This window comes from Bos mutus, chromosome 20, assembly GCF_027580195.1.
Source record: "Bos mutus isolate GX-2022 chromosome 20, NWIPB_WYAK_1.1, whole genome shotgun sequence".
Classification (NCBI taxonomy): Eukaryota; Metazoa; Chordata; class Mammalia; order Artiodactyla; family Bovidae; genus Bos; species Bos mutus.
In genome coordinates, this window is record NC_091636.1 from 36,864,982 (window position 1) to 36,877,988 (window position 13,007).

The 13,007-nt window shown below is 38.1% G+C and overlaps 1 protein-coding gene across 1 annotated transcript in view; it reads left to right on the top strand.

The window, feature by feature from the left end:
• NUP155 (nucleoporin 155) overlaps positions 1-6,468 on the top strand; it is a 51,299-nt gene extending 44,831 nt beyond the window's left edge. The window contains exons 33-35 of the mRNA XM_005898537.3: positions 3,943-4,079; positions 5,443-5,549; positions 6,181-6,468. Coding sequence (XP_005898599.2) covers positions 3,943-4,079; positions 5,443-5,549; positions 6,181-6,319 — 383 coding nt within the window. The 3' untranslated portion in view covers positions 6,320-6,468. The remainder of the gene's footprint in view (positions 1-3,942; positions 4,080-5,442; positions 5,550-6,180) is intronic.
• Positions 6,469-13,007: the final 6,539 nt, after the last annotated feature.

Here is a 13,007-nt window from a genome sequence, read left to right on the forward strand (position 1 = left end):
CTCAGTCGTGTCCGACTCTTTGCGACTCCATGGACTGCACCACGCCACGCTTCCCTGTCCATCACCAACTCCCAGAGCTTGCTCAAACTCATGTCCATCGAGTCGGTGATGCCATCCAACCATCATCCTCTGTCGTCCCCTTCTCGTCCTGCCTTCAGTCTTTCCCAGCATCAGGGTCTTTTCAAATGAGTCAGTTCTTCGCATCAAGTGGCCAAAGTATTGGAGTTTCGGCTTCAACATCAGTCCTTCCAGTGAACACCCAGGACTGATCTCCTTTAGGATGGACTGGTTGGATCTCCTTGCAGTCCAAGGGACTCTCAAGAGTCTTCTCCAACACCACAGTTCAAAAGCATCAATTCTTCAGCGCTCAGCTTTGTTTATAGTCCCATCTCTCACATCCATACATGACTTCTGGAAAAACCATAGCTTTGACTAGACGGACCTTTATTGGCAAAGTAATGTCTTTTCTTTTTTCTTTTTTTAAATTTATTCATTTTAATTGGAGGCTAATTACTTTACAATATTGTATTGGTTTTGCCATACATCAACATGAATCTGCCACAGGTGTACACGTGCTCCCCATCCTGAACCCCCCTCCCACCTCCCTCCCCATACCATCCCTCTGGGTCATCCCAGTGCACCTGTCTTTTCTTTTTAATATGCTGTCTAGGTTGGTCATAGCTTTTCTTCCAAGGAGCAATCATCTTTAATTTCATGGCTGCAGTCACCATCTGCAGTGATTTTGGAGCCCCCCAAAATAGTCTGTCACTGTTTCCATTGATTGGTAAAATAAAGAGCAACCATATGAGTATGTGAAGCTTGACAATTTTAATAGCAAAATGACCATGTTGTGCACAGTACCTTTTGAGGGTATTTCTTCTTTGACTTAAGATTGTTAGTTGTGCAGCCCAATAAAATTTAGAATAGAAGAGAACTTCCTTTTTCTATCACTCTGTCAAAGGCAAACAAGAGACTTCAAGCTGGAACAAATTGAGACTTTAGAATTTCTATTACCTCTCCAGAATTTCTGTGTGGTAACTTGTAGTTACCTGTTAACTGTAGTTAACTGTTCAATCTTTAGTGATTCTTTCTTGCCCATGGCTATTCACATTGGTCAGTCTCAGATTTTAGGTACCATAAATATGAATTTGATTGCTTCTGTTAAGAGCTTATTTATGATATAACAGGTAGTAAAAAGTGAGAGTGGGACCACAATTAGAGTCACCAAAATAAAGAAGAATCTTATGAATATTATATTTAATATTTCTAAAATCAAGATACAGCACCCCTTCTTTTTCTGAAAAGCTGTTAAGATCCAGTGTTTCAAGATATTAAGGAACTCTTATCATGAGACTTCCCTGGTGGTCCAGTGTTTAAGATTCCATGCTCCCCGAGCAGGGGGCCTGGGTTTGATTCTGATGGGGGAACTAGATCCCACATGCCACAACTAAAGATTCCTCATGGCGCAACTACACATCTTTCATGCCACAATAAAGGTCAAAGTTCCTGTGTGCCGCAACTGAGACTCCACACAGCCAAGAAATAAATAAATGAATAATTGAATAAATTTTAAAAATATATATATATAAGCAGGCCCTCTCTAAAAGTGTGATTGTCAATGATCTCTGTTCTCCACTTGTACCTTTTGCTTTTATCTACATTCACTCTAATAGTTTTTTTCCCTAATAGCTTTGAAGTGTGTAAGCGAATGGTTTTAGCATATTTGCAGAGTTGTGCAACCATCACAGTTAAATTTAGACCATTTTCATCACCATTTTCATCAAAAAGAAATATCCACCCTCAGCCTTAAGCACCCACTAATCTCCTTTCTGTCTCTATAGGTTTGCCTGTTTTGGTATATGCCTTATTTTATATTCAAAGAATTATTTGTTTTGAAAATTGTTTTTTAAAAAATTTCCCTCTAGTTTCCTTTGATGTGCAGAAGCTTTTAAGGTTAATTAGGTCCCATTTGTTTATTTTTGCTTTTATTTCCAATATTCTGGGAGGTGGGTCATAGAGGATCCTGATGTGATGTATGTCGGAGAGTGTTTTGCCTATGTTCTCCTCTAGGAGTTTTATAGTTTCTGGTCTTACGTTTAGATCTTTAATCCATTTTGAGTTTATTTTTGTGTATGGTGTTAGAAAGTGGTCCAGTTTCATTCTTTTACAAGTGGTTGACCAGATTTCCCAGCACCACTTGTTAAAGAGATTGTCTTTAATCCATTGTATATTCTTGCCTCCTTTGTCAAAGATAAGGTGTCCATATGTGCGTGGATTTATCTCTGGGCTTTCTATTTTATTCCATTGATCAATATTTCTGTCTTTGTGCCAGTACCGTACTGTCTTGATAACTGTGGCTTTGTAGTAGAGCCTGAAGTCAGGTAGGTAGATTCCTCCAGTTCCATTCTTCTTTCTCAAGATCGCTTTGGCTATTCGAGGTTTTTTGTATTCCCATACAAATTGTGAAATTATTTGTTCTAGCTCTGTGAAGAATACTGTTGGTAGCTTGATAGGGATTGCGTTGAATCTATAAATTGCTTTGGGTAGTATACTTATTTTCACTATATTCTTCCAATCCATGAACATGGTATATTTCTCCATCTATTAGTGTCCTATTTGAAAAGACAGCCTTCAGAATGGGAGAAAATAATAGCAAATGAAGCAACCGACAAACAACTAATCTCAAAAATATACAAGCAACTCCTACAGCTCAACTCCAGAAAAATAAACGACCCAATCAAAAAATGGGCCAAAGAACTAAATAGACATTTCTCCAAAGAAGACATACAGATGGCTAACAAACACATGACAAGATGCTCAACATCACTCATTATCAGAGAAATGCAAATCAAAACCACTATGAGGTACCATTTCACACCAGTCAGAATGGCTGCGATCCAAAAGTCTACAAATAATAAATGCTGGAGAGGGTGTGGAGAAAAGGGAACCCTCTTACACTGTTGGTGGGAATGCAAACTAGTACAGCCACTATGGAGAACAGTGTGGAGATTCCTTAAAAAACTGGAAATAGAACTGCCTTATGATCCAGCAACCCCACTGCTGGGCATCCACACTGAGGACACCAGAAGGGAAAGAGACACGTGTACCCCAATGTTCATCGCAGCAGGTTTATAATAGCCAAGACATGGAAGCAACCTAGATGTCCATCAGCAGATGAATGGATAAGAAAGCTGTGGTACATATACACAATGGAGTATTACTCAGCCATTAAAAAGAATACATTTGAATCAGTTCTAATGATGTGGATGAAACTGGAGCCTATTATACAGAGTGAAGTAAGCCAGAAGGAAAAACATAAATACAGTATACTAACGCATATATATGGAATTTAGAAAGATGGTAACAATAACTCTGTATACGAGACAGCAAAAGAGACACTGATGTATAGAACAGTCTTATGGACTCTGTGGGAGAGGGAGAGGGTGGGAAGATTTGGGAGAATGGCAATGAAACATGTAAAATATCATGTAGGAAACGAGTTGCCAGTCCAGGTTCGATGCACGATGCTGGATGCTTGGGGCTGGTGCACTAGGACGGCACAGAGGGATGGTATGGGGAGGGAGGAGGGTTCAGGATGGGGAACACATGTATACCTGTGGCGGATTCATTTTGATATTTGGCAAAACTAATACAATTATGTAAAGTTTAAAAAAAAAAAAATTTCCCTCTAGAAGCTTCTCAGTTATGAATAAGACCTACTTTTTAGTATCAAGTGTTAACAAATCTAGAACAACAAAAATTAGTGATTATATGAGGTGAAGGACATGGTAACTAATTTTATCGTGGAAAACATTTTGCAATATGTTTTAGATCCATCCCATTTACACCTTAAACTTACACAGTGCTATATGTCAATTACATCTTGGTAACACTGGGCAAAAGTAGAGTTAACAATTCCAGCTGATCTTTTTCTCTCCCTAGATTTTATCGTGCAGTTCTTAGAGCAGCAAGTTTGTACTTTGAACTGGGATGTGGGTTTTGTGATACAGACAATGAATGAAATTGGAGTGCCATTACCTAGACTACTAGAAGTATATGATCACTTGTTCAAGTCACGGGTAAGGAAAATATTAAATAAAATAGTTAAATCAATTTAATTTTCTAGATACAGGAGCAGATTTTTTTGGTTGTGTGCTTACAAGTATCATATAATAGAGTTGCATCAGAAATTTGCTTCATTTGTTGAGTATCAGAAATTATCATGCTTTAGACTTTTGATACCAGTAATGAGAGTTGCTTTGTTATATACCATGATAATAATCAAATATTTTTCAGTATCAATAAAGCATAATTACATATGCTTTACTTTTAGCCAAATAGGCTAAATACATTAAGAATTACTTACTGTAAAGGAATAGAGCCTTTCCTGGTGGTCCAGAGATTAAGAATCCACCTCCCAACACAGGACATGTAGGTTTGATCCCTGGCCGGGGAACTGAGATCCCACGTGCCACAGGGCAGATGAGCCCACACACCACAGCTAGAGAGCCTGAGTGCACAATGAAAACGCAGCACAGCCAAAAAAGAAAAGTAAATTAATAAAGAACAAAATATCATTCACTGTAAAAACAAAATATTTATTCTCAATCCTTGTAACCTCATCTAAAATATCAGTGCTTAAAGATCTTTCTCTCCATAAGAAAAGGAAAATTTAACTATATGGTGACAGAGGATAACTAGGCTTATTATGGTGATCATTTTGCATCATTTTCAACGCAAACAGCAACTCACTCTATTGTATTGAAACTACTACAATGTTACATGTCAGTTATACCTCAGTTTTTTAAAAAAGATCTTCCTCACCATATTTAATCTTATTGGACTTAAGTTGTGTAATTTTTATCCTAAGATGAAAGAACTAAACGAAACCTGTTGAACTGGCTTGTGTTTAATACTAGTCATGATTATAGTAGCTTCATCAGAACATTCATACAGTGCTTTCCAAGGCACTTATTTATCTCATTAAAACATACACTGAGCCTTTCACAAAAATGAACAACTAATAATATCCCATTTACATCTGACAAGAGCAGAGATGTTAAATAACCTATTCAAGTCACATGGCTAGTAATGGTGGAGTCAGAACTAGAATTAAGATTCTCTGACTACTGGTTTAGTCTTTTTTTTGGTTTAGTCTCTTATTCACACTATCAGATTAAATCTGCATAGGTTCCAGGTAAGAATCGTGTCACAGTCAATAGGAAGAAATGGATTCTTTTCTTTCCTATTGTCTCAGGTTCCTAAACAGCAAATTCATATGCTCTGCAAAGTGCAATGATACATCAAATATTCTTCCTAAATGACTTCACAGTGCAGTGTTCAGTGCACTGAACTCTGATGAGTATTTTAACTAACATAAGTGAGGGGAAAATGAGTGGACACAATTCACCTTAAAACTGACTATGTGTTTTTTCTTTATAGGATCCATTCTGGAACAGAATGAAGAAGCCACTACACCTTTTGGATTGTATACATGTACTATTGACAAGATATGTTGAAAATCCTAGCCAAGTTTTAAATTGTGAGAGGTAACTATGAATTAGATACTGTGTTGTATACCAAAGGTTTTTAAATGCATTGAATAAATATCTGGGTAACAAATTTGGAGATAGTGGGGCACAATACAGAGACTCAAAGAAGTATGTGAGATTTAAACTCGTGTACGTTTGCAGAAACTATTTTATATCAGTTAGCACATATAAAAGGTGAGAGTTTTTCCATTTTCCAGCCCTTGTCCTGATTTCTCCCTGTAAATGAAAGGATAAAATTAATGAATTACTGCTAAACTCCTTCCATTTTGAATGAGCAGCTTAGGAAGTGCCATTGTGTCTTTTGTGATATTATTGGCCATTTTAAGATACATTTGTTTGAGGAGACCAAATGAATGTAAATATTTAATACTAATTTAAGGAGTCATTCCTTACTGCCTTCCTTCTCATTGTAACAATCTTCGAGAGGAAAATGGTGGTATGTGGTAATCCACCTACCCCACTGAGTGTCTTTCTCTGTTTTCATTTATTTGCCATTTACTTAATCACATGATCCTTCCTCTTCTGTGGGCCTTTACTGAGTAAGATTAGCAGAAGTTGAAGGGAAGTCCTATAGGAGGAAATGTTTCTGAATCTGTAGATGGCTGAATGGGTGTCTTTTTCTTTACAGGAGAAGATTCACAAATCTCTGCCTGGATGCTGTTTGTGGTTATCTGGTCGAGCTCCAGTCTATGAGCTCCTCAGCAGCAGTACAAGCCATCACTGGAAACTTTAAATCTCTTCAGGCTAAACTAGAACGGCTACATTAATTATTGTAATGTATTTTCATCCCTGCGTTTTTAATCTGTAAAATAAAAACTCAGCTGGGTCCAGCTATCACATGCTCTAAATCTAAGAATTTAAGAACAATTTTAGTAGAAATGCGTTTTTAATAAATGGCTGGTATCAGCAGAGTACATTTGCAGGTGAATTCTTTTTTACTACATAATACTATTTTGCTTTTTAATAAGTTAAAAACAAGATTATTTATGATTTTAACACAAGGATAAACAAGTAAAAAACTCTTGTTTTGAATTTATATGCTCATTGTCAAGTTAGTTCAAGTATCGAAACTTAAATAGGCTAGCTGAATAGGTCCAGTCCCGTAATAGTAGATTCTACAACAGTTCTTAAATAAGCAAATAAACAGTCTCTTTAAAAGTTTTTTAAATTTTTGGGTTCATCTTTGGAAAAAAATTTCTTCTAACTACTGATTTTGTCAGTTTCAATCCTTGTAGTACACACCTGGTTGTTTTTTCTGAGCAAGTGATAAACTTGTAATTAATGGTCTATGTCCTATCTCCCCTCCAGGGAGATGCTGTTTTCCCTCATCATCCACCTAACTCTTCTTTGTCGTGGGACTACTGATTCCTTTAAACTGGTGGTTCTCAAAGTGTGTGCACCAGACCAGCACATCAGCAGCATCTGGACATTTGTTAGAAATTCCGATTCTCCAGCCCAGCACTCTGTTTTAATGCCCTTCATGATGTTCCAGTACATGTCAGGTTGAGGACCACTGTGTTAGAAGATATAACCAGTTCAGGATGGAGCTTCCCATCTGATGCCTCCTCCCTTGCTCATCAGTAACCACAACACCTGAGGTTTACCCAAGACACACCATATATGAAGCAAAACTGTTCATAATATAGTTCCTAATATTCCAGCAGAATTAGGATGGCAAAACCAAGTGCCCAAAGTCATGGCAACAAAAGAGAAAAGTCTGGCAAGTGACCAGGACTCACAGAAAAACAAGAACATGGACTCCTTTCCTCTTACCTTTCGTTACCAGAGTAATGACCTTCTACCTGTTGTCACTAAGGTGTGTCTAACGGTTTTCCCATTTCCACAGTTATTCTCTTAGAATTTAGCTCCCTTTCTCCTATAGTCTCCTTATTTATAATATTTAATAGGATGTTAATACCTTCTTATTAGGCCCCACCACCTCTCATTTTTCAGCTTTTCAGTTCCTTAAGTTTAGATTTTTTTTAATATGTAAAATGAATGTATGCTACACATTGTTAATTCTGTAAATTTAAAATTCTATCATGTCTACTTAAAATGAAAGTCTTGGCTTAAAGGCTATATTTAGCCGTGATTCCAGTTCTGCTACAAGCACATTTACTCACAAGAACATTAATATGTATGTTAAGTTTATGGAACTCAAAATAATGAAGCTACATCTTTCATAAGGAATGTAAGCTAATGTGGCTAAATGGTCTTTAAGAATCCAGAAATCTGAACCATTTCTTTTGTTTATGTAACACCTTACATAACACCTTTAAGAACTCTAGCCACATAGCGAATGTTTTCAATATCCTTTGGAGGGTAAGAGTACTAAGAGAAATTAAGATCCTCTTCTCCTCTTTAATCATCTGGGAGACTGTAAAACCTTAACATTCGTAAGAATCACTTCAATAACCTGTTCAAAACAGATATTCCACCCTCAATGTGATAATGATACTGGTAGTAAGTGGATCAAACTTGAAGTAGCATTGTTCTATCACATTTATCAACTTGGTTTATATACTTTATATCTGGTTTTCATTCAACACATTATTTATAGTGACTATTAAATATTAAACATCTATAGACAATGAATGATAAGTGGAATATATGAAACAGTGCATTCATTGTAGGCAGTGAGGAGTCATTGAAAGTCCTGATTGTGACACAGATTTCTAAATAGATCATTTTAGTGTAGCAAAATGGTTAAGAAAGAGAAAGGGCTGTTTGGGGGACTTCCTGGTAGACCAATGGTTAAGACTACAAGCCCCCAGTGCAGGGGTAGGTTCCATCCCTGGTCAGGAAACTAGATCCCACATGCTGGCTGCAACTAGAGATTCTGCATGTGGCAAAGAAGGTCCCACGTGCCACAACTAAGACCCAGTGCAGCTAAATAAATACAAAAAAAATTTTTTAAGAGAAATGTTTTTTAACTGTACAAGGTATGGGATATTAGTCCTGAAATGTATGTTCAGCATTTCTTTAGTATAATACATCTGACTTACTAGTGACTTGTTTGTTGAAAACCTCTCTGCTGTCATCTTTTATGTTTTATAGTTGACTTCATCTCAGGGCTCACAGATTCCTCATTCTCTTCTCAGGATACTTCCCTCCTCCATCCTTTTTCCTCTTATTCATGAGGGGGAAAATATGATAGGGATACAGTTGTATCAAGGAAATAAAGAAATAGAACACTGAATCTAAATGTCTTGAAAGGCATATGCTTTCCTTCCATTTTTTATCAGTTTTTTCATTTAAATTCCCTTAATAATTTTTTTCAGAATATTTTTGAGTCTTCTGATAAATCATTTAAACTCTTGAAAGTTTTATTTTGCTTATCAGGAAAGTTTCCTCATAAGGAGGTTGAAGCCAAGTGATAAGACTTTTTTAAATCCAAAAATTTGTAAGAGCTTATGTAATCTATTTTTATTATTTTGTTGTTCTGCTTCACATATTAGTTAAAATACTATTGTTTTTACTCTTCTTCCTTTTGGATGAACATACCTACTGTATTATGTTAGAAATTAAACATTTATTTTAGAACTTAGCTATGGAAGAATAACTCTTTTTAAGATTAATCAAGGGGACTTCCCTGATCGTCCAGTGGTTAAGAAACCACCTACCAATGCAGGGAATACTAGTTCAATCCCTGCTCCAGGAAGATCCCACATTGCACTGAGTAACTGAAGCACATGAGCCAAGAGCCCGTGCTCAGCAACAAGAGCCCATGCAGTGAGAAGCCTATGCACAATAAGAAAGAGTAGCCCCTTGTTTGCTGCAAATACAGAAAGCCCACACTCAGCAGTGAAGACCCAGTGCAGCCAAAAATTGTTGCTGTTCAGTTGCTCAGTCATGTCTGACTCTCTGCCACCCCAGGGACCATAGCACACCAGGCTTCCCTGTCCTTCACTATCTTCTGGAGCTTGCTCAAACTCATGTCCATTGAGTTGGTGATGCTATCCAACCATCTCATCCTCTGTCATCCCCTTCTCCCGCGTTCAGTCTTTACCAGCATCGGGGTCTTTTCCAGTGAGTCAGCTCTTTGTATCAGGTGGCCAAAGTATTGGAGCTTCAGCATCAGTCCTTTCAATGAATATTCAGGACTCTCAGAGTCTTCTCCAACACCACATTTCAAAAGCATCAATTCTTGAGCATTTAGCCTTCTTTATGGTCCAATTCTTATATCCATACATGACTACCAGAAAAACCATAGCTTTGACTATACAGACCTCTGTTTTTTTAATACACTATCTAGGTTTGTCAGTTTTTCTTCCAAAGAGCAAGCGTCTTAATTTCATGGCTGCAATCACCATCTTCAGTGATTTAGGAGCCCAAGAAAATAAAGTCTATCACAATTTTCAATGTTCTGCCATAAGGATGGTGTCATCTGCATATCTGAGGTTACTGATATTTCTCCCAGCAATTTTGATTCCAGCTTGTGCTTCATCCATCCCAACATTTCACATGATGTATTCTGCATATAAGTTAAATAAACAGGGTTACAATGTATAGGCTTGATGTGCTCCTTTCCCAATTTACAACCAGTCCATTGTTCCATGTCCTGTTCTAACTTGTTTCTTGACCTGCTTACAGGTTTCTCAGCAGGCAGGTAAGGTGGTCTGGTATTCCAATCTCTTTTAAGAATTTTCCACAGTTTGTTGTGATCCACACAAAGACTTTAGCATAGTCAATGAAGCAGCAGTAGATGTTCTGGAATTCTTTTGCTTTTTCTATGATCCAACGGATGTTGGCAATTTGATCTCTGGTTCCTCTGCCTTTGCTATATCCAGCTTGAATAGCTGGAAATTCTCAGTTCACGTACTATTGAAGCCTAACTTGGAGGATCTTGAGCATCACTCTGCTAGTGTGTGAAATGAGTGCAGTTGTGCAATAGTTTAAACATTCTTTGGCATTGCCCTTCCTTGGGATTGGAATGAAAACTGACCTTTTCCAATCCTGTAACCACTGCTGAGTTTTCCAAATTTGTTGGCATATTGAGTGCATCAGTTTTGACAGCATCCTCTCTTAGGATTTGAAATAGCTCAGCTGGATTCCATCACCTCCATTAGCTTTATTCATATTGATGCTTCCAAAGGCCCACTTGACTTCACAATCCAGAATGTCTGGCTCTAAGTAGAGTGATCACACCATCATCGTAATCCGGGTCATTAAGATCTTTTTGTATAGTTCTGTGTTTTCTTACCACATCTTAATATATTCTGTTTCTGTTAGGTCCATACCATTTCTGTCTTTTATAAACAGATAATAACTAATAAATAAAAAATAGTAAATAGACAAAATAAATAGATAATAAATTTTAAACCTTAACCAGTTTGCCATGTGGAAGCCAGGACTATTGTATCATATCTCCAGCCCGCACCTGAGTGCCTGCCTTTGTAATGAACATTTCCATTGTATGACTGCTGAAGCTCCTCATTCAAAACATGAGTAAAGCACTCATTCCTCTCTCCCTGGCCCCTGCCTCCTCCTGTTCCTCTTTTCTACTTCAGTCTTTATCATCTAATGATTCAAGTCAGACATTCGGATCTCATCTTTAAATTCTTTCCCTTCCGTCCAAATCTAATTAGTCACCAATTTTTTTCCTCATATGGTATGTGGGATCTTAGTTCCCAGACCAGGGATCAAACCCACTCCCCCTGCAGTGGAAGCAAGGATTCTTAGCCACTGGACCTCCAAGGAAGTCCCAGTCACCAAATTCTAGGCAAATCTATTTATTTAATGAAATATCTCTTCAATTACCTCACTAGTTTAGGTTTTTAGAGTTTAATCAGGTATCCTATTTCATTAATACACATAACAATAGTCTATAGTTTTCCTCCCTCTCATTGGACACCTTCATTTTTCCCCCCACACTAAAGTCAGTTTTCAAGAATGTAAACCTAAATATATTACACCCCTTCCTTTTCATTAAGAAAAAATTTCAGATTCCTGGTGTGACATGAGGATGCTACTGAAGTTTACAAAAGTAAAAATCAGAATCTCAAGTTCAGTTCAGTCACTCAGTCGTGTCCAACTCTGCGACTCCATGAACCGTGGCACACCAGGCCTGCCTGTCCATCACCAACTGCCGGAGTCCACCCTAATCCACATCCATTAAGTCGGTGATGCCATCCAACAATCTCATCCTCTGTCATCCCCTTTTCCTCCTGCCCCCAATCCCTTCCAGCATCAGGGTCTTTTCCAATGAGTCAGCTCTTCACATGAGGTGGCCAAAGTATTGGAGTTTCAGCTTCAGCATCAGTCCTTCCAATGAACACCCAGGACTGATCTCCTTTAGGATGGACTGGTTGGATTTCCTTGCAGTCCAAGGGACTCTCAAGAGTCTTCTCTAACACCACAGTTCAAAAGCATCAATTCTTCAGCACTCAGCTTTCTTTATAGTCCAACTCTCATATCCATACATGACCACTGGAAAAACCATAGCCTTGACTAGACAGACCTTTGTTGTCAAAGTAATGTCTCTGCTTTTTAATATGCTGTCTAGGTTGGTCATAGTTTTTCTTCCAAGCAGCAAGCATCTTTTAATTTCATGGCTGCAGTCACCATCTGCAGTGATTTTGGAGCCCAGAAAAATAAAGTCAGCCACTGTTTCCACTGTTTCCCCATCTATTTGCCATGAAGTAATGGGACTGGATGCCATGATCTTAGTTTTCTGAATGTTGAGCTTTAAGCCAACTTTTTCACTCTCCTCTTTCACTTTCATCAAGAGGCTCTTTAGTTCTTCACTTTCTGCCATAAGGGTGGTGTCATCTGCATATCTGAGGTTATTGATATTTCTCCTAGCAATCTTGATTCCAGCTTGTGTTTCCTCCAGCCCAGGGTTTCTCATGATGTACTCTGCATATAAGTTAAATAAGCAGGATGACGATATACAGCCTTAACGTACTCCTTTCCCTATTTGGAACCAGTCTGTTGAATCTCAAGTTAGTTTAAGCAAAAGCAGAATTTATTGCCCTTCAAAACTAAGAAGTCCAAATAATAGAGAAGCCTCCACATGGCTAGATCCAGAACTTCAGTATTTTCAGGGCTTTCTCTAGGTTGGTTCTGTCCTCCTTTGAATTTACTTTTTGTCTCCTGCAGTTTGCTCCATAAGTCCTGGGAGAGTGCAGGCAGCGTCAAGTTTCTTCATTTTTGTTTGCTCTAACCCAGAGGTAAATTCAACAGACAAGTCCCAGGAAGGGCACTGATTAACCCAGCTTCAGTTACAGACTCAGTTGTGGGGTGCAGAATCACTCTCCAAACAATACAGAAGAGGAAGGAAGTGCTTCCCAAAAAAACTGCATGTTGGGCACGCCTCAGTCCACCGTTTCTGTCCACCTACCTTACCACTAAGCTCCTTGTGCTTTGATGAAAACTCTAAACCCATAGATCCAAGAAACTCAGTGAACCCAGAGCAGGAAAGACACAAAATCATACCAAAGCATGACATCAACA